Source organism: Diabrotica undecimpunctata, chromosome 1 (assembly GCF_040954645.1).
Source record: "Diabrotica undecimpunctata isolate CICGRU chromosome 1, icDiaUnde3, whole genome shotgun sequence".
Classification (NCBI taxonomy): domain Eukaryota; kingdom Metazoa; phylum Arthropoda; class Insecta; order Coleoptera; family Chrysomelidae; genus Diabrotica; species Diabrotica undecimpunctata.
Window position 1 is genome coordinate 204,577,960 of NC_092803.1, and position 22,533 is coordinate 204,600,492.

General features: G+C 34.2%; 1 protein-coding gene across 1 annotated transcript in view; it reads left to right on the forward strand.

The window, feature by feature from the left end:
- The window catches only part of velo (sentrin-specific protease 6 veloren), a 50,613-nt gene that overhangs the window by 6,770 nt on the left and 21,310 nt on the right, over window positions 1-22,533 (forward strand). The window contains exons 4-16 of the mRNA XM_072521036.1: window positions 2,773-2,972; window positions 3,031-3,265; window positions 7,488-7,594; window positions 7,725-8,115; window positions 8,577-8,955; window positions 10,978-11,216; window positions 11,272-11,542; window positions 11,599-11,838; window positions 16,604-16,722; window positions 17,403-17,505; window positions 17,596-17,693; window positions 17,778-18,190; window positions 20,564-20,800. Coding sequence (XP_072377137.1) covers window positions 2,773-2,972; window positions 3,031-3,265; window positions 7,488-7,594; window positions 7,725-8,115; window positions 8,577-8,955; window positions 10,978-11,216; window positions 11,272-11,542; window positions 11,599-11,838; window positions 16,604-16,722; window positions 17,403-17,505; window positions 17,596-17,693; window positions 17,778-18,190; window positions 20,564-20,800 — 3,032 coding nt within the window. The remainder of the gene's footprint in view (window positions 1-2,772; window positions 2,973-3,030; window positions 3,266-7,487; window positions 7,595-7,724; window positions 8,116-8,576; window positions 8,956-10,977; window positions 11,217-11,271; window positions 11,543-11,598; window positions 11,839-16,603; window positions 16,723-17,402; window positions 17,506-17,595; window positions 17,694-17,777; window positions 18,191-20,563; window positions 20,801-22,533) is intronic.

Genomic DNA, 22,533 nt, shown 5'->3' on the forward strand with positions numbered 1-22,533 from the left:
ACTGGATAAGGGACGTACAATTTATACAGATAATTATTACACCAGTATTTCTCTAGCCCATAAATTACAGAACAGAAACACTCATTTGGTTGGAACTCTGAGAATCAACCGAAAATTAAATCCCAAACATATAATTGATACAAAATTGCAAAAAGGACAAACAGTTGCAGCTGAAAGTAATACAGGAGTGGTGATTCAAAAATGGAAAGACAAACGCGATGTTTATACTCTAAGTACAAAACACACTGCCGAACTCACAGAAGACAGCCAAAAGCCAAAAGTTGTAACTGACTACAATAAACATAAAATATACATCGATATGTCTGACCAAATGAAAACATACACCACCTCATTGAGAAAGGGAGTAAAGTGGTATAGAAAGTTAGCAATTGAACTGCTTGTGGGTACTACGTTAGTAAATTCGTATATATTACACCAAGAAGTTTCAAATGAAAAAATGACTAACAAAATTCAAAGAGAACTTTGTAGTAAGCCTAGTAAAGTCCATTCAACAAAACCCTAATCCTAACGACAGTCATTTGTTGGAAGACGTAGGTTCCAGTAATCGTCGAAGGTGTGTTGTTTGTTATGAAAATATTGCTAAAACTGGACGAAAAAACGCTCAATTGAAAACTCCTCAGTCAAGACATCTTTGTACACAATGTAATAAGCATTATTGTTTGAGTTGTTTTTTTGAAATACACAAATGTACAAAATAAACGTAACTTTTAAAATTTTGCAATTTTTATTAATAAATAAAGATTTTGTTAATTTCTTATTAAAATAAAAATGTATGAAAATGATAATTTTCGTTAAAAAATAAATAAATAATAGTTGACTTGAGTATACAGTTTTTATCAGTAACCCACTTTTCAGGCTGTGAGAATCAAACATTGGTTAACATATTTCAGAGGCCAAATAGAGTTTCTGTTGCTTACAGCCGTCTATTTTTAAACTGCATTAACGATACATTGATATGAGAGACCAAAACTGCTTCTCGCAGCTTTTATAATTTGTGATGCGTGAGAATCGATATTTGATTCTCGTGGCTGTAAAGTCATATTACCCGTGCATCACGGTATGCTTCTCATGGCAGTGAAAGTGTTAATGTCGAAGATTGTGCAAAAGCCGTTGCTCTGGTTGAAGATGGGCGAAATTATGAATATGTGGCTAGAGTACTACACACTCATCGCTCTACCAAAGGGTAGTGGAACATTTTATATGAACTGGAACAAACAAGCGTAAAGCGAGAAGTGGCAGGAAGCGCAAAACTACCGCTTTAGATGATCTTTTTATACGAGTCAACGCTTTGCGGGATCGTCATTTAACAGCGGTGCAAACAAGAAATCAGTTTCAAGAGGTTCGAGGCAATAATGTAAGTGTATTTATTTTTAAGTTCGTCGAAGATTACATGAATTTGGTTTACAAAGTTGCACACCAGCAACTGGGCCCAAATTACTTCCACGGCAAGAGTGGCTAGACTACAATTTTCCAGGGAACATTTACATTGGAATTTAGGACAATGGAGTAATGTTCTTTTTACGGATGAGTCGAGATACTGTCTTCATTATTCCGGTGGGGGAAACTAGTATGGCGTAGAACTGGAGAGAGATTTGCGGAGTGCGCTTTCAGTCCCCGCGTTACCCATGGAGAGGGTTCGGTGATGGTATGGGCTGGAATATCCCGAATATTCCCGAGAGGCGCAAACTGGATTTGTATTTATTGAGAGTTCGTTGATGATTTTCTATTAATGCAAGATAATGCGCGACCCACTCTGCAATGTGTGTCACGCAATATTTAGAGGAAGTTGGTATTAATAAAATGAACTGGCCAGCGTGTTCGCCAGATCTGAACCCAATAGAGCACGTTTGGGACATGCTTGGTAGAAATATTAGAGGTCGCGAAGTCACACCAGCCTCAATTAACGAACTCCGTTTGGCTCTAGAAGAGGAATGGCATAACATCCTGCAAGATGATATTCGCAACCTCATAGACAGCATGAGCCGACGTGTACAGGCAGTTATAGAGGCTAGGGGAGGCAATACAAAGTATTAAGTTATTTTTTAGTAGTTTTTCTTTATTTGTGTACTTAAGTTACATTTAAATTGTTTATGTATGTTTTGTTATTGTTATCATTGTTCATTAAAACCAAAATCATGTCGTTTTTAATAATTATTTAAATACAGTGCTTCTAGGATGTCAATATGACATTCCTTCGATATTAGTCACCAAAGCCCCCATCGTCGTATTACAAATTAACACAAAAGATAATGGTAATAATAGGAAAAGTCGTAAATTGTGGGTGGCAAAGACATTTCGCTCATAAAAATGAACCAATCCATATTTTCACATGAAACAAAAAACATAATACTTAGAAGACATGGTTGCAACCAAAAAACAAGGTTTTACGAAAATTCGCTAACGGAATTATTATTCCACAGGATGTTTCAAAGTTAGGATAAAAAACCACCTTTCGATTAACCCTGTATAATAAGTTAAAGACAAAATTTTATTAGAAAACTCACTATACTAAATTAAGATTTATAAATTTTTACACAGTGTGCTAAAAAAAATCATCAAAATAGGGTTAAAAATAAAAAAAACTGAAATACTTTGAGTTTGACCAAAATTTTCTCCGTTGCGTTTTTTTTTGCATCTGAGTGTACAAAGGAAGACATAGAATGATGCCGAAATGCCACCATCACTTCTGAGAATTTAGTGCCAACAATTTTAAAACTATGCTTTATCCTCTTAACTCTGCTTCAAATTTAGAAACAGAAATCAATGCAGCGTCCTCCTAACCCGAACCAAGCTCGTCTACTTTCCCCTTCGGGTGGTCAAATTAGACAACTAGGTAATGTGCCAAACAAAACAGCTTGTCCAACAATTATTCCCAATATCGGCCGATCTCAAATAGCTGGCCAAACCACTCTTAGACATGGATTAGTCAGGACAGGCCAACCAGCATTTAGGTAAATTTACCATTGTTTTAAATACATTAGATATATATTTAATTTGTTTTCATTCCAGGTCTCAAACGGCCTCAGTTCGACAGACTGATCCTAACCAAGTGAGATTACCAATAAGGGCACCAAATCAGGCAGTCTCAAATAGACCCAGTTTAGTCAGAAGTCCCATTGCCAATTCTATAAACCAAAGGTTACAAGGACTGACGCAACAACAGTCTGTTCAACTAGTGCAGCAACCGTCTGCACAGCTTTCCAAGTTTAACAATCAAGGATCGAGTGCTAGTGAGAGTGAAACGGTATGTAAATTGTTCTCTTTTTAAACTAGTAGATATTTCTATAGATCTCAGTGTAAAGTCAGCATATGACAAGTTATGAGGATTGCTGATTGATGATTACTGCCATATAAAAATCTAACCTAAATAATGTGGAATCTTGTATATGTTCTGAAATATGTTCATGAACATACAAATTAGATTCCTAGCAGCTTATTTGATACTTTTGAACATTATAGTCAAGTTCTCTGTACCTCATTTAAATGTATGACATTGTGATAACAAAAATTGATGTTCCACATAAATTTTTTTTCCGATTTGGACCATCTTGTCACATACCATTTTCTCCTTTTGAATCTTATTCAATACTTCTGGTGTTCTGGATATTTCACACTTTTGTAATTCTATGTATTTTTTTATCAAATCTGTAATCATTTGATCCTCAACTTTCTTTTTTTTATTGCAGAATTACTTTTGATAAAAAAATTATCGTTTATACTAGTTCTTAAATTTCCATTTCCCTTTATACCAATTTCATTCAATTTTCAACGTCAACGTCAATGTCAACTTATCTCGTTTTAATCTATTCGAGAAAACTGCCAAGCCAAGGCATGCATGAACGCCTCTAAGGCCGTATCCTTTCTAGTCAAAGGTGGCAACTTTATCTTTTGGAGTTCCGAGAGTTGGAAGGCTCAAAACAATGTGACTATTAGGCAGTCGATACGATTGTCTTATGACACATTTTTTCCATTGAAATTATAGGTTTATGATAGAGATGACAAAGTCAGTTCCATCAAGGGATCAGGTGCAATGACTCCGATTCCGACTGCAGACTCGGTTCATTTTTGCAGGTGCAGGTGCACCTGGTAACCTTGACAGGTTTCGACAACAAATTGTAACTAGAAATCACGTTCTACTTTTCTCAGATCAATCTCAATTTTTCGCGCTTTACGCTATGAAAAATATAATATCTTTCTACGATTTAAAGTATACAGAAAAGTAAAGAATGTCTCTTAAATATATAGTATTTACGGAAGAAAGGTCAAAAAGAGGTATACACTTTGCAGTCAGTGTTTACTGTTGTAATATGGACTTACAAAAACTATTATGTTTGTAGCCATTAGTATTACTTTAATTTTATGTTAATAGTATATTAAAAATATGAACCCAAACTATTTTTATTCTCTACGGAATGTTACAGTTGCTTGTTTAAGGTATTAAATAAATACCATATATGTACACTAATAGATGGCCGAGGGCTGTCACACGACCGGTAATTCCTAGGAAATAATTTTTCTAACATTTCAACGATTTGATGATTTTGTTTCTGATATTGTATGTACGAGCACAGATTAACAGACCACAGATACGAAAGCTACCCGATAATAGTGGGGGTGTTTTTTTTTAAAGTGGTAAGTTTTGTTGTTGACACGACTGTTTCGCATCTGTGACATCTGTGTGTTCTGTTAATCTGTGGTTGTAGTAACAAGTTAATTTAAGGGTATTATATATTTGTGTATTTGTGTGCAATACAAAGTAAAATGAGTCTAAATAGGAAAACAAGTGCATTATGGAACTTTTTTACTGTAGAAGATAATAATTCCGATCATGCAAAGTGCAATATATGTGGCCAAAAAATGTTTTACAAATCTTCAACGTCTAATATGAAAAGACATGTAACACGAAAACACCCGACAGTATCTCTTGATTCTCTTAGTCGCTTCCGCGAGCCTGAAAATATTACAAAAATCAATGATGCAGATTCACAACCAAGTACTTCTAAGGAGGTAAGAAAACTATATAATATGTTAAATTTAAAATAAAACATTATTTTTGAAATTTTCAGTCCGAAAATGAGCCTGCAACAGAGGTAAATGAAGAAAAGAAAAGAAAATTAAGCAACCATTGTCAAAAACAAAGCTCATTATCATCTTTTTGTAGAACAAAGCAAATAACTTTAGCAACAAGGAAGAAAATTGACGACCACCTGTTAAAGTTGTTCACTTTAGATTTTCAGCCTTTTAGTGTTATTGCAGACAAAGGTTTTAAATCATTTGTTCAGGCACTTAATCCTGGTTATGAATTGCCTTCCAGGCAAACTATTTCACAAACTATGATACCAGCTATGTATGAACAATGTTTAAATAAATGCAAAAAATTTGTTCAAGAAGAGGAAATATCCAGTGTTTGTTTGACAACGGACTGTTGGACTTCTATAAATGGTGAAAGCTTTTTGGCAGTAACAATGCATTTTGTAGATAAATTGTTTAACGTCCGACAAATGTTACTAAAATGCCACCAACTTAATGAACGACATACTAGCATTAATTTAGCAAGAGCATTGCAAACTATTATAGAAGAATGGTCACTAACAAATAAGGTATCTCTCATAGTTTCTGACAATGCGGCGAATATTAAAAAAGCAATAGAAGATTTAGGTATGAAGCATCTAGGCTGTTTTGCACATAGTTTAAATTTAATTGTGCAAGATGCTTTAAAACTAGTTAAGCCGACCATCACCAAAGTAAAATCAATAGTGACCCACTTCAAAAAAAGTTCAGCAGCTAATGCTAAATTAATGCAGTATCAAAAAAATTTAGGAACAAGTTGCCCAAAAAAAATTTTGCAAGATGTTTCTACAAGGTGGAATTCCACCTTTGTCATGTTACAGCGATTTGTGGAATTAGAGGAATCAATACGATCGACAATTGCTCTCTTGAACATTTCGTTACCTACAATAACGTTAGAAGAATGGGACCTGATTAAAAATTTGGTAGACATTTTACGCCCTTTTAAAACTGTAACTTCATCAGTTACTGGAGAAACATACATATCGGCGTCATTAGTAATTGTATTTACTGCAGGTCTATTAAATGTAATGGAGGAAATGATTAACTCTGGCGAACTGAAATCGGATTTATCAAACCAAGTTATTGCTAAACTAAAAAATGGACTCCAAACACGATTCACTAATATTGAATTTAATGTTACGCTGACTGCCAATACGTTTTTAGATCCACGTTTCAAGCTTCTACCATTTCAAAGCACTGTAGCTGCAGATCAGATAAAGAAAAAAGTGACAAATATGGCTGCAGATCTCGTTGTACAAATTAGGGCTCCACCGCAGCCAGAAATGGAAAAAGAAAAAGAACCTACTACTGGCAGTGAATCAACGAGAAGCAAATATTCGCTTTGGTCTTCTTTAGATAACAAAATATCTAAAAAACAACCGATAGGGACAGGTATCAGTAAAGCTATCATTGAAGTGCAGCGTTATATTGAAGATGATATCTTAAATAAAGACGAAGATTCCCTTCTTTGGTGGAAAAACAATCGACATAATTATCCCACTTTAAGTTCACTAGTCAGAAACAAATTTGCTTTAGCCACGTCTGTTCCATGTGAACGTCTATTTTCGAAAGCTGGACATTTTAAATGAAAGACGTACGCGATTAAGTGCTCAAAAAGTAGAAAAATTATTATTTTTGCATATAAACAATGACTTTTTAAATTTTAGACATTCTAGCCTATAAATATCATTTTGCGTATTTGTTTTTTATACTTAATATTGTAATATAAAAATATTTTTATTAAAGAATTTATTTTTTAATAGCTATTTATTTTTTTGACACCACATTAATTATCATAAAAAAACAAAGTTGCTCAAATAGCATCCTTGCCCATTCCCTAACAGCTATAAGTAACCCAATACCAACCGGATTTTACTATCTCGAATCAGAGCATACAACGGACCAACTCAGCAGCAGGGCCAGGCTATAATCGATTCACTATTCAGTTATTAATCCCAGTCGAGTTCCAAATTCCGTTCCGATTCCGACTATCCGATCGGCCGTTGCCGAACGAATCCAAATATTTCAAGTTCCAAAACATGATTCGAAGGAATTGGTTGCTCTGCACCTGCACCTGCCTATTGACAAAAGACGAACTAGGTCCACCGAGTCACGGCGGCGAACTCGGTTCAAAAGAATAGGTGCACCTTTTGACAGTCATCTCTAGTTTATGATCTCGTACTTTTCTTCGATCTATTGAGACCCAGCTTCATATTGGGTATTTGTCGTGTTGGATAGACGAGATCTCTCTCGTACATATTAAAAAATCAAGCCATTTATTAACAATAAAAAATTGATTTCAGGAAGCAGCAGGTTTTTGAGTTTTATTTGTAAATTATTTAAAAACATTTTTTCGTAATTTTTTCATCAGTCATTTGCATAAAAATAATTTTTAGAAAAATGAGGATCAGGAAGCTGTATCTTTACCTGATGGTACTGTAGTCTCTATGACGTCATATAAAAAGATGTTGGCAGATCAAAAGGCGCGAAGCACTCCCTCAAAGTAAGTCTACAATTATTTTATAAAAATTTTTTTAGATAAACGTCGTAAAAAATATATAAAATTACTTTAATTGAACCATACTTACGTAGTTTTGAGCTATATTACATAATATAATAATTACTTTATATAGACAACAACTCAGTCAACAAAGCAACCAAATCCATCAAGCTCCGAATCTTCAACAACAGAACAACCCTCTACAGTCAAATAGTTCTCTCCAGTCTACCAACCCTATATCACAGTCGTCTCTATTAATACCGCAAAACAATAACTTAGTAGTATCGCGTAGAGCCGTTAACACTCCTAATAAGCCTCCAGCGGCACCCAAGAAGAGGAACCCTTCTCCGCGTGTACCTCGTTCTCAACAGCCAAAGACCCCGAAAACTCCTCGAGCGAGAGGAGCTGCGTCCCAAGCCAATCAGCAACAGCAGCAACAACAGTCGAATAGCCCAGGTCATTTTTCTATGTTAAGTCAACAACAGAACGTGAATAAGCCCCAACAACAACAGTTTTCAAATCTGGTAAGCATAGAAACAAGTTCTTAATAGTTTAATAATCAAAACAATAGTATTAAGTTTGACGTATAACATTTTGTGACATTTATTGAAGAAAAACTAATCAGTTATGATATCTTTTTTACTTAATTGAAGTTAATTTTAGTTGAAAATACATTTATTTTTATGTTTTTCGAAAATCGCATCAGAAAACTTCAAAATAAACATTTTTTAATAAAATTTGAGGTTAGTTTATTTTAAATATTGTAGATAGCATAGGAACGCATAAGGAAAACAGTTTTAGTTCCAATCTAAGTTTTTTATATTTGAAAACGTTCTAAATTCTTTAGTATCTTTAATGGAAATTAACGCCCCACGTTGGGGGACGCCAAAATAAACGTATTTTCAACTGAAATTGTTGTTACTTCTCATTAAAGATAGTGAATAATATTAAAACGCCACAAGAAAATATTCTGTAATATCTCTAGCTCCCTGCGCTTGCGTCGTTGTCGCAACAACAATCTCAAATACAGCAGCAAGCTCCTGTACAGCCTCAACAAAAGCAACAACAAACCCAGCTGCATCCCTCGCAACAGCAACAACAGAATCAAATGCAGCCCTCGCAACAGCAACAACAGGCGCAAATGCAGCCGCAACAAGCTGCGAGGCAGCCGCCGCCGCAACAACAACAGCAGCAGCAGCACCAACAATCTTCTAGTCCTGCTCAGATGCAACAGAATCAGCAAGCTAGACCCAAACAATCGATGGCGAATTTTGTAATTCAACCTCCGAAATTGAACCAGAAGCCGGCGAATCAACGGCCTCTACCTTCTTTTGTACCGTCTAGTCACATTCAGAAAATAATAGGTAAGTCGATCATTTTAACAGTCGTGATTTCATTTGTTATTTTTTTATGTAGAAAAAACTCAGGCGCTTTTATTAACTTAATTATAATACCGCCTATATTAGCTATACAGCTAATTGTTTATAAGTTAAAAATAACAGTAATTTTTGCAAAACGAGTTTTGATTCTAAAAATGATTTTTTAAGCTTTTTTGATAGGTGTTGATAATCTTAATCATGTAATTCAGTTAGGAGCTGGATTTAGTGATCATATACGAAGGTGTATTGAGAAATTTGTAGCCTACTATAGAAGCAAACGAAGTTTGTAAGTCATAATGTTTTATTATTAAACATACTCCTCTCTTAATTGGGTACTTCTATTATAACGAACCTGGCATGTCTCTAGACCTTTCAAAAAACATTTCTTATCTTGCTCACCCCCTTTTCAGAAAAGAAAATTTACTTTTTAGACTTTTACAATCAGAGACATGCTAGTCGGACAAAGCTAGATGTGGTGAATAAGGGAAATGTTCGACTAATTTGAACCCCAAACCATGAATTGTTTGTATGGCGACATGTAATTTATCTAAAGTATTGTCCTGAAAATCTTCTTCCACCTGTTTGCATCCAATCTCGGCAAAGGCCTACTCATGAGTTCTCTTATCTTCCTGTCTTTTAGACAGTCATACCTCCTTCTAGCCTCTTTCGTCTCTCTAACCTTCTGTTGCACCTCATTGTTCTAGCACCAAGATTCTTTGTCTCTAGAAGGCCCTTTACCAGATATTTTTCCTCTCCCACTTACACCACAACTTTACTGTTGGCTTCCAACCAGTCATTTACTGTATCTTTTTCCTCAAGCTATTCTAGCACTTTTCTCTTAAAGACTTTTGCCAAATCCTCATCCTTTATTTTCTGGTGTCCTATGTGTTTTCCCTTTCCGCCTTTTCTTTATCTCACTATCACCGGCCGGTGTTGACTAACTACACACTCACTCTTTATCACTTTACCGTTCGTAACCTCTTTTAGCTGATTTCTGCTACACAGCACAAAATCTATCTGACTTTCTCTTCCCCCGCTACTAAAGGTAACATACTGGTCTTCAGTCTTCACAAAGAACGTATTAATGATAGCCAAATCCCATGCCACTGCAAAATCTAAGCTAAGTTCATAATAATTTGCAGTTATTGATCTACTCTTATCCGGAAAGTTAATCGTGATTACTCCTTGTCAAAAAACTTGAGCAAGAACTTGACCAGCAAAATTTCTTTGTCTTTGCAGAATCAGAGTGTTTCCATTACATCGATTGCTGCTTTGTTTCTGGGTTTTTCGACATCCTCCATTTTTTGACATAGATCTGTCTTAACTCCTTTCATCGATCTCTATCCTGAGGGACATACTTCTATACATTTAAGAAGTGTATACACTTCTGTACACTCCTAAATTTTTTGATGTCATCTACCCATCTCATCTATGGTCTTCCTCTTGATCGTCTACCTTTGTAAGGTCTCCATTGTTGTTTTGTGGCGTTCCGACGTTGTTTTTTTTATCTAGCAGTGTGGTCTACGAAGCTCAATTCGAGTTTCACAATTTTTATTCGACTTTTGTTTTTGATCTTACCCAGTTGTTCCTCTTTCTATCCAATAGTCATATACTTAACATTGCCCATTCTGTTGGAGCTAGTTTGTTCATATTTGCCATGGTTTGGGTCTAGGTTTGACATCCCTATGTCATGATAGGAAAGATGTGCTGGTTGTACATTTTGCTCCTCAAGTATTGAAGAATTTTGCTGTTCTTAAGGATCCAACTTAAGAAGAGTTTTCCAAATCCCTCCTTCCAAAAAGTTTCAGAATTTGGCCTAGGTAGATATATTCATGGACTTGTTCTATCTCATTGCCATTTACAGTTATGTGTCAAATCTTAGTATTTTAATAAAATCGAAGAGCAAAAGACCCTGAAACAATTTTAATTGATTTTTACTTTGTACATTTTTATATGTACCAACATCTTTTTATATATGTCTTGATATATTTTTTATTTCGTTTCTAGAAGAAACACCACTTAGCGAAGAATTCGCAGATTCGATTAGAATGCTTGTGCTACTAGAAAACGGAGAACAAAGACTCATTACGTTTACGTTACCAAAAGAAGCGTGTACCATTCAAGAAATTTTGGAACAAGTTAACGTCCCTTTCAACTTAGACACCAACATAGAAGTTACGGAAACGAATTCTGAAGGCATTAATTATATTGTGACTGTTGGAATTATGGCTAAATCTCGATTTGGGGTAATATTTTATCAATATCATATGTATATATATATAATAAATTTGTAAATTACAGCTGGAGGCTGCAACTGACTCATTGTCACAGGAGGCTACACCCGTACATGTACAAGAAAATCAATATCAACTACAGGTTGAGCCAGTTCCCAATTCTGCGCCCAACGTCCCTACATCAAAAGCTGTATCCTCATCTACACAACAAACCACACAACAAAACACACAACAGACCACACAACAAACCACACAACAAACCACACAACAAAAACCACCAGAACCACCAAAGTCTCCAGTACCAGCGCCAGTGAAGGAAACCCCTAAGCTTATCAAAGGTAAGTAAATATTTTGTTGAAGTAAAAAAATTATGCTAATTTGTGTCGTATTTCAGGCATGCTGGCGGTATGTGTGGGTTGCGGCTTCTTATCCGAGGATTTCAACAAATGTCAGAGATGTCTTAGGAAGCTACCAGATACAGTGAAAGCCGTGCCCGACCCTAGGAGTACGAACTCCGGGCAAAAACGGGATATTGCAGCAGTCGCCGCGGCGCAACAACAGAAACACCAGGCGATGCAACAGCAGCAGCAACAACAGACACAACAGGGGCAACAACAACAGAAAATTACTTCAGGTAAGTGGCTAATACTGTTCATTTACTTTTTTTATACTTTCTTGTTCATTTTTTATATGCCACATTTTTTTCGGATTTGAACAAATTTAACCTTATTTAAAATTATGTTTCGAATTCTGATATTGATACAAAGTATCAGTAAAAATTATTGATATTTGTTAATGATTATAACAATATAATTTCGTATTTTTGTTAGCCTTAAGGAAAAAATGTCCGATGTTTGAATTTTTTTACATTGTTTTAATACTTTTTTTCTTGTTTTTTAACACTGGTATTAGTTTGCATGAAAAAACTTCAAATTTAAGCTTTTTGACACTTTTTCTTCAAGTCCAACAAAAATTCAACATTTTTCTATATAAATGTGATTACTGAAGACATTTTTCTGAAATTACATTCAGTTTTTTTTCTGTTCCACTTTATTTCCATTTCCAATGGAGTTTAAAAAACCTATAAAAAATAAATTAGCATATTCTTTTACTACTTTTGCCCTTTCTCTCGTACTGCACTGTATTGTTGAATACTCGGGATCGACTATCTTCGTTTTAGAATAAAATAAGATTGTTACGTCAATGTCACCATGTAAATCAAGTGCAGGTTCGGCAGGTTCCAACAAACCATTAAAGTGGAAGTTGTTTTTGGTGTTTATTTAAACTCACGTTCATTTAAAATAAAAAATATTATACTCTCCGCAAATGTGGCATGTTAATCAAGATCAACTTACTATCAGACAGAGCAGGTATGTTAATGACAATATTTATATGTATTTTTGTTTTATATACGAATCCATGTTTTTTTTGTGCCCTCAAGAATTCCCGTTGATATATTTTTGACAATAAAAACCTCAAAAGATGAATTACAAAATTAAAATTAGGGAGAGCGTTCTTGTTAACCTTAAAAATGTCATTTTTATTGAAGGTTATGTTTGGTATTGATCGTGGTCATCATGGGTGTCGAGTGTTTTGTACGTCGAGGATATGAATACTCGATTTTTATAATGTTTTTAATTTATAGTGAACAAAAACACATTATTCCGTGTTATAATTTTACTAATCTAAAAAAATAGTTTGTATTTAAAGACATTTCATAGATTTCCGGGTATTATTAGCAATAAAAAAAAACATTCCAAAGCACTACATTTTGTTGTGGTGTTCCAGAATCGGTTCTGAACTAGTTCTGAATTTACTTCAATGTAAATGTGAATTTGGTACTTGGTTTCTCAGGTGACTCAGTTTTATGTTTTGGTGCACAATTTTTACCCTTATCAATAATATTATACCTATGTATCGCAAACTTAATATATTTAAAAGATAAGGTTATGTGTTTAAAATGCGAAGTTTTTTTGGACTTCTGAAAAAGTATACCAAAGTCAAATTTGAAGATATTTTAGGTGATGAAACTAGGAATGTAAGAGTAACAAAAACAGGTATAAAAATCTCAAAAATTGTAAGATAAATAAAAAAAAGAAAAGAATATCCTTGTCCTCAAAGTTAGATAATGTATTATTTGCTTTAAAGAAAATCCAAGTGGTCAATAAGTATTTATATCTAGTAAACTTGGGGCTACTACTACATACAACTATGGGGTGTGTAGCTAAAGGTATTCTTAAAATTATAAAAATATTTTAAAACAAGTGGATCATTCGCAATGATTGCTTTTGTAGAAATCTGACAGTTCCAACAGCCAATGAAGAGATCAGGATTTACACAATGAAGTACAAGAAATGACTCCACTAGCACCTTAGTGAAGCAACACTAAGTCCTTAATAATACATAACTTAGAAGAAGGCCCAAAAGGTAGACACTATTATAATTGGAGCTTTAAGTGAGATAGTGAAAAAAAATTAGTGAACTCCATTTTATGATGCTATTTTATCAGATCTTATTGAAGAGGTCTATTTAAAAAACATATCTACCACTAATCATAGGGTAAAGGAGGTAAGAGTATGCACTTAGTTGATCAAGAGCTGTATCACAAGGTTGAAAAAAAAAATAGAAACTCAAAATTGCTCAATAATATTTTTTCTACTTCAAAATTTCTCACTATTCTAAAATTATATTACAAAAATGTCATTTGTGTACTCTTGCTATCGTTCCTTGTAATTCTCATGTCTGATCATACTACCATTAAACAACTGTTCACATCCTGGGCATATAAGTCTTTTGTTGTTCTTCAGTAGGTATATTGATAGTTTGGTTAGAGCTCATTATGTTTAGGGATTGTTGACGTCAAATGTTAGTTTTGTTGTGACTTTTAGCTTTTATTGATACTTCTTCATTTACATTGACTTTTAACTTTATTTTTTGAACTCCTTCTGTCATTCTTGCAGCCTTTTCTATCTATTTTTCTTGTTTTCTGCATTCTTTTTGTTGCAACATTTTTTTGAATGAAGAAGATGTAACTTCCTCACTGCTGTGGAGGTCTTTTTCCCTTTTGATACCCTACCATAGCTTTTGGAAGTAGTAAAATGTAATTAATACTAACAATTGATTTATTTGCAACCAAGGATCTGTCAAAACCTTCTTGAAGTGTCTAAGTGACACAGCTATGGTAATCTGTAATAAAAAATTCACATTAAAAATTAATACATAATAAAATATAATATAAACACTACTTACAGGTTTTAATATTTTTCATATGATGCATTCATTTATCTTCTCTGCAACTTCTTTATTACTTTTCCTATCTTATAATATTGTTCTAATCTCTTCAATCTTTTATTCAGTCACATTCTGCTTATGTTTTTCGTTTGTTTGGTTTCATATCATCCGTTTCATATCATCAACAGCAATCGTGAAAAAACAATCACAGCAAGATAAAAACTGTATTCCATACCAGAAATATAAATCTTTTAGAAATATAAACTAGTTAATGTCACAATCAGTATAATAGAAACAAAACAAACAGTATAATAGAAGTTTCCTGTCAAGCCGAAGAAAGTTTTGGAGGTATCTGAACAACAAAAGATCATCTGTCTATTTGTAAAAACTGGCAGTGAGACTGTGGATTTCTTTGGAAAATTAGTTTCGACAGTATATTTAAAGAAGCAAACTAATCCAGTTTTAACTGTGTTAACAACATGATGATCTAGTGATGTGTTCAAAATGTACCTTATCATGAATATATGATAAATTTTCTCCTCTTCCTATCAAATATACCTTAAGTCTTGATGTGTCCTCAATATATTATTGAAAATGTGTCTGATAATTATCCTGGTCATTGCTTAAGACATTTAATGTCATTTTTACATGTATCTTTCCTGTTACATGGAAAGAAAGTTATATTAGGCCAAGCCATTAAATCTGGGAAGAGAAAGAATAAAAAATTCTAGTAAGTTCTCATCAATTTTACAATGAGGTAACTGAAATGAAAATGTTATGGTAAATGTTGTGTAAAACTAGAATGGACAAGATCAGAAACGATGTGATTACAGAAAGAATTGGGGTGGTTAGTCTCAAAAAAGATCCAAGAACAAAGACTGTAATGGTTTGTGCACGTCAGGCATTGAAATAAGAAGTATGTGGGATGAAGCATAGAGCTGTTAAACTTTTAGAGAAATATCTACCAGTATCTTTGCTCTGAGACTTATTCAAAATATCCATATATGATCTTTAATTGAATTTCATCCAGAATAGAGGAAAAACTCATAAAACAAAGTGGCTTTAGACTGAGAAGATCATGTACATCACAAAATCTTATACAGCACACCAAAGATGGGTACTAGGTACAGGTATCCGGGGCGATATTTGTAGATCTCACTTCTGTTTGACACCATAAATCACAGTAGATTTCTCCAAAAGCTACTTTGTTACAATAGACAGTAAACTCACTTGTCTTATCCATGTCTTCCTGTAGAACAGATTATTTTCCAATAGAGAAAGAATAGTAGATAGAGAGTGGATAGCACCTACACTATATATGTAAAATTAACACAAACAAGCAACTCATACCAATAGATACTAGGACATATATACATATATGCTCTAAATCCATGACATCCATTCCACAAGCCTACTGCATGAAGACTTAAATCTAGAAAAAGCTTTCTGGTCAGATTAACACATCTGCAAGATACACTAAAAAAAATTGTCTTGCCATATGGAAAGAAGCTATTGCTCGCCATCTAAATCCTCGAGAGGAACTTTTATCTCTTTGTCTGGTAGCCCCAGCTTCCTTATCCTATGTGGAGAACTCTCAATTGTCTAACGAGTCAGAGAAACCTTGCTCACAACTGACGTGGTAATTTAGGAGCGCTCAGTTTAGGATGGACAAGAATTAATTGTTTGTACTGGACAGGTAAAGTAAGTAAGTTGAGGGTAAAAGGTAGAGGAAAGCTGAAGACAAGATGAAAGGACTATGTGCTAGAGAACTTGTGAGAGAAAGGTTTAAGTGGAGAAGATACAATGAACAGAAATGAGTGGCAAAGAAGAGTAAGGAATAGCGACCCCTGAAAAGGGAACAGCTGCGGAGAAATAAGAATTATAAATATATAGAAGAATTTTATTTATAAATAAACCCTTACATTAAAGTGCCAAGTTTTTACAAACAAAGATGTATAGTAGTATATCTTACCTGATAATACAGACCAAAACATCAAGAATGAAATAAAATTACACTGCTATGTGGGTCACTGTTTCAATATCTTGCTTTCTAGATGTAAAGAACACATGTATTAATATCGCCTTAAGTATTATTGGGATCATTCTTAGATTATACTTAGTTGTGAAGGTGGTGTTTCTTTTTTTAATGTATTTTTATGTTGTTTCAGCGGTCGCTGCACCAAAAGTTCCGTCTCCCCAAAAGAGGAAAGCGACCAGATCTAAAACACTCGAAGACAGCGTTCACGTCATTAGCTCCGATGAGGAAGAAGAAGAATCTCCCAAACTTGTAAGTTTCCAGTATATTATTGATAGTGTTAGTAGTGCCCCTTGTTTAATATAATATTAGTGTATTAATAAGTGTTGTCCATGTGGTCTAAAATAGTTCATATTCTTCATTACTCATATTCTCATATTCATGAGTCTTTATTTAGAATTTGCTGTGCAACTGGCTTTATATGGTGCGTGATAAGGAGGAGAAACATTAACGTTTAGTCTTTAGTCATTTTGTTGTAGTTTTTTCCAGTATTTATTATTGGTGAATTTTGCTTGTTATCATCACAGGCACTACAGCTCTTTATGAGTTAAAACTGTCTTTAGAATATTTCCTCATTCTGTCCTATCTTTAGCAACCCTTCTCTGTCTTTTTAAGTTGTCCAGGTACCTAAATTTCAGTCTACCTCTAGTATGTCGTCCCACTGGTCCTCTTCAGTCGAATATTTTTCTCACCATTACATGCCCAATCCATCTGAGGCGTGCTACCATAATGAATTTCATAACGTCAGCTTTCCCGAAGCTTATATATAACTCTAAAGTTGTATCGTCTATGACACAAACTCTGCTCTTTTAGTCCTCTGGATATTCTTCTTAGAACCTTTCACGTGAACCACTTAAGAAATTCTTGTAAGTCATTGTGTGTGAGTATCCACGTTTCAGCTCAGTATGCTACATGTATTTTGCTTGTTACAGAGTGAAAATCTTTTGCAGAAACTGGGCAATTCTGTAACTATCAGTCCGAAATCTAAGGAACCTTCACTGGCAGACATTCAAAGACATTTATCAAAAAATGATGGTATGTATATCTTTGTTTATTTGCAACGTTAATCACACTTATTTTTAATCAAACCGGTTAGTAAATACTTTTGTATCTTATTTTTTACAGGTCCGACCAAATCGATAGCTGAAAAAGAAATCGTCCGGACAAAAGTCAAATGCAGGACCGTTCGCATTGGCTCATACAGATGTATTCCTTTAGAAGATGTAAGTGGCACTAGTATTTACTTAGTATTTCAGTTAATTTATATGATACTTGTTAGAAATAACACCGTGTCATTTTGTTTTCAGATCGTAATAGATTCGGAAGCGGTAACCATAAAGGTTCCGCATCCACACAAGGAAAAAGGCGTAAAAACAATAACGTTCGGAAAATGCGACACCGTCAAAGTATTGGTCAGCTTCAACAGTTCCTTGCCCGTGATCTTCTACTATCTGAATCCGTCTGCAGCCTCCCAAGTACGGACAGTGCTGGATATGATGACGGACAGCGACTACTACTACGATCCATTATCCCTGGAAGACGAGGTTCATCGTCGACTGACTTTATTGCCGGATGATCTTTCGGAAGATAATAGGAACGCGTTTCAAACGATTTACAGCCACCCTCCTAGTATTTTCGAGGAGTTGAACATCAAGGAGGCCAATGACATTTTGATTAAGACCTGTCCTAAGGATGTGGCCCGGCCAACTCCCGGTTTTGGGTAAGTCAGTTAACTCTATTATTAAAGTTGCGAATAGGAAATTTTTATTATGGTGTAAAGATCTATTCTCGTCGCTCTTCTTTTCCCCTTATGTTCCACAGCAAATCTGCCTGGAGCAATGTCAACTATTTCATCTGATATGTTTCGTTGTTTTGAAATACTATCGCTGTTTCACGGTTGTTTTCCATCATCAGCCATTCATACAAACCCAAAGTCAAAGATCAACAATATGTGTACATATTTTCTCACCCGGTTAGAAATGTATCAGAACCTCGTAAACCTCGTAAATATGCTTGCCCGAAAAAATAAATGGACCCTAAAAACATGCACCATTTTAATTTCATAGGAAATTAGGCGACAAGGTAGGATTTACATGTGCTCATTATCGAGATTTCCAATAAACATGACATATTTATTATGTTTCTCTAATCTTAAATATTCGAGTTAGTCATCGCATTTTTATTTTATCTCACATTGAAAGATGTAATAAATATTTGCGACTTCCCGTTTTCCCTGCCTATAAGAATTGCTGTGTAAAAATGTAAAATATTTACATTGCACTAATTTGGCTTATAAATAAACCTTTTGAGAACTGAAAAAAATCTAGAGGACAAATAAATAAATAACAAATCAATGTTTGATAAAATAATAATAGGATTTTGGTTTTAAATTCACCAAAGATGTTTTTACGAGACGAAAACCTCGAATTCCTTATGAAAAATATTCCCATGAGATTTTTTGCATAAGTAATCTTTCTTCTTCTTCTTTTGGCATCATAACCCTGGATGGGTCTTTGCCTGTCTGTCTATGTCCTTCCATTCAGATCTCTCTTGTGCCCTTCTTCTCCATTGTCTTATGTTCATTGTTTTCAGGTCGTCTTCCACGTCATCCAACCATCTCGTTCTGGGCCTTCCTTTTTTTCGCCTTCCTATGGGCTTCCATTGTAACATTTTCTTTGTTGTTTTTGCATCGTTTTGTCTCTGCACATGTCCCAGCCATGACAGTCTTTGACTTTTCACAAATCTTACAATGTCATAACCTTCATTTAACTCATTAACCTCGTCGTTTCTCCTGATTCTCCATGTGCCATCTTCCTCTTGTACCGGGCCATATACTTTCCTCAGTATTTTTCTCTCGAATATCCTGAGTTAGGCTTCATCTTTTTTCGTCATTACCCAAGTTTCACATCCATACTACGGGTCTAATCAGTGTTCTGTAGATAGTCATTTTGGTTCTTTTGTCTAATAATTTCGATGTCATCAATCTTTTATTAGCATAGTATGTACGATTTCCGCTGGAAATACGTGCATTAATTTCGCTACTTACCGAGTTATTCTGATTGATTTCTGTGCCGAGATATGTAAAGGCATCCACTCGTTCGATAGTATAGTTGTCTATTGTGATATTATTTTCATTGTCAGTTATTCTTTTGGCTGTCATATACTTCGTTTTTGCTTCGTTTATTTTGGAACCTCTTTTTTTTTGCTTCAGGATCAATTTGTTTGAACACTTCCATTAGTCGTGGCTTATTCCTACTAATGATGGCTACATCGTCTGCATATGCAGTAATTTGTACTGATTTGGTGTTTATATGGCCGGTTATATTGGTTTTTCTGATGACTGCCTCAAGAACTAGGTTGAATAGCATGGTTGATAGGGCATCTCCCTGTCTTACTCCCATATTTGCATAAGTAATCACTTTCATAAAATACCGCAGAATAATGTTTAAGATGTCGCCCATACAAAAAATGGTCCTAATTTATTAAACAGTTTTGTATAAATCCATTTTTAGGTTGTGATAAGTTCCTCAAACAACTAAAAACAATGTTTTAAAATCAAATAAGCCCAATCTAAAGTATCAAAAACTGATAGAACAAGGTTTGGTGAATTCAAAAATAATTGTGTGTTTTTGAGCCTTAAAAATACTCATTTTTCGTTTTTTTTTTTCAGTTTTAAATTGTTTATAAGTTGAAAACGATCAACTTTAGAGAAAAATTAAAATAAACCTTTTTTATTCAAGCACGAGCAGATGAAATTGATTTATACAATTTGTTTAAAAACAATTATTGTTTAAAAAAAATTAGAACCACTTCTGCTGGTATTGTTTTAAGACGAAATAAGTTAAATACAAAGTTATCAATGGAACGATTGTTCACAAAAAAAAAAACAATAAAGCTATTTCACTAACGCAAAAACTGGTTCGTCTCTGTCTCGCTACGATAACGCACCGAAGAGAACTGCATGTTTTTAGCAATGCCCGATATCATTGTTTCGTTCTTAGATCGACGTCACTAAATGATTACGTCAGGTCCACGACATTATGAATTATCTTTACATGGTTTTATTTGAAGATTTGTTTTTATTTTCTTCCAGCGCTTTCGCCGAGATAAAACAGTTGTTGACTTATCCGCCGGAGGGCCGTTACCGCTTAACCATCAACACGGAGGATTACATGTGCTTGGCTCAAGACCAGTTTCTCAACGATGTGATAATAGATTTCTACCTAACCTATCTCGTGGACAACTTACCTTCCGAACAAAAATCGAAGATCCACGTCTTCTCAACCTTCTTCTATAAACGACTGACCACCAAACCCACAAAAGCCTCTAGGTATGTTACTTATTATTTCTATGCTATCATTTTGATTTTAATAAATGTGCATCATACTGAAGATAAGATTTTTTACTATAGCAGAATACCCTCTAAATAAATCAAGAAAATATTGTAACGGAAATTTTATTTATAAACATTGTACAAAATACTGCTTACACCTAGAATACTTTGATTAGAATGAAGCTTGAAACTCAAAGGGCGGAGTTGAATATTAATAAACAATATAGGGGCAATAGACCTCGTAGATGGTGAAATCTCTGAATCGAAATAAAATGATTTTAAGAACTAAGTTCCAAAATATATGAGCTAACAGCAATATTCGAAAGCAAACACATTACTCTCTAATACTCTAAATAACAATTATCGCAAAAATTATACTCTAAGTAACAATTATCGCAAATATACATTTCTCTATAAATTATTTAACACATGTTTACTATATAAAACAATTTTTAGATTTTTCCATTTATTTTCTAAACATTTCCGATTTTATTAGAGACTTGGCAACGCGTGCGAGTGAGATATTTTCGGAAGATCTCAAGTTTCTGAGAGAACCGGCAACCGTTTTAGCGTCGTCCAAGCGACTCACTGTTTCCCTATTTTTTTTGTCGAACGTGGCAACGTCGGGTTTACTATCGATTCGATAATAAGAAAGGTCATTCATCTTACTTATGAATGGTCGTAAGCTTGTTGATATTGCGCCGTGAAACAAATAAAAAAATAAAGATAATGGCAATATGCGGTTTTAAATAATAATTGTCCTGTTGGTAATTGTTTCATTAATAATACATAATATTTTGAAACATCGTTTATATATTTTTTAAAAGTAGAAAACCTTGTTGAAATAAATTTTATTATACAGGATGATTCGAAATTATTTAATGTTTATGTACATAGAAAGTTTTCTCAACAAATAAATTTTGAATGCTTTTTTTGTTAAATTAACGTATTTCGATTTTGCAAGTAACTATTTTCTTTTATGACTTTGACCATTAGTTAGTGAATTTTGAATAGTTATAGAATGTTAGTGAACTCAGCAATATTGGCAATATCATTTTAATTATTAAAAGAATTTTTCACCAAATAATAAGAAACAAAATGTGTTAATGATTTGTATTTTGAGAACCATTTAGACCAAAATTGACAATATAAAGACAAGGACGGAGAACTACTAACAGAGAAACAAAAAATTATAATGAGATGGAAAGAATACTTTGAGGAAAACCTAAATGCAGACAATGGAAATGATCAAAAGGAGATAATATATTTTACGGCGGAGCAGCACATTGAAAATCCGAGTTATGAAGAAGTAGTTGAAATGATAAAGAAACTAAAAAACAGTAAAGCGCCAGGAACGGACGGAGTTACGGCAATATTGTTGAAATATGGAGGACTCGAACTGTGGGGAAGAGTTCATTACCTGATAAAGTACCTGATAAAGATAAAGAGCAAATGCCGGAGGAATGGGCAGTTGGTTTTATACAGCCAATATATAAAAAAGGATATAAGAGGGAATGCCAGAATAACAAACCAATTACATTTCTTTCTCCTTTCTCAAAATCCTTTCTGGCATTATCTACACTAGATTGTCAGAATACTCCGAAAATATAATTGGTGATTATCAAAATGGATTCAGACCAAATAGAGCCACTACAGACAACATATTCATACTTAAAACAATACCAGAGAAAGCCTGTGAATACGACATAGAACTATATAATATGTATATA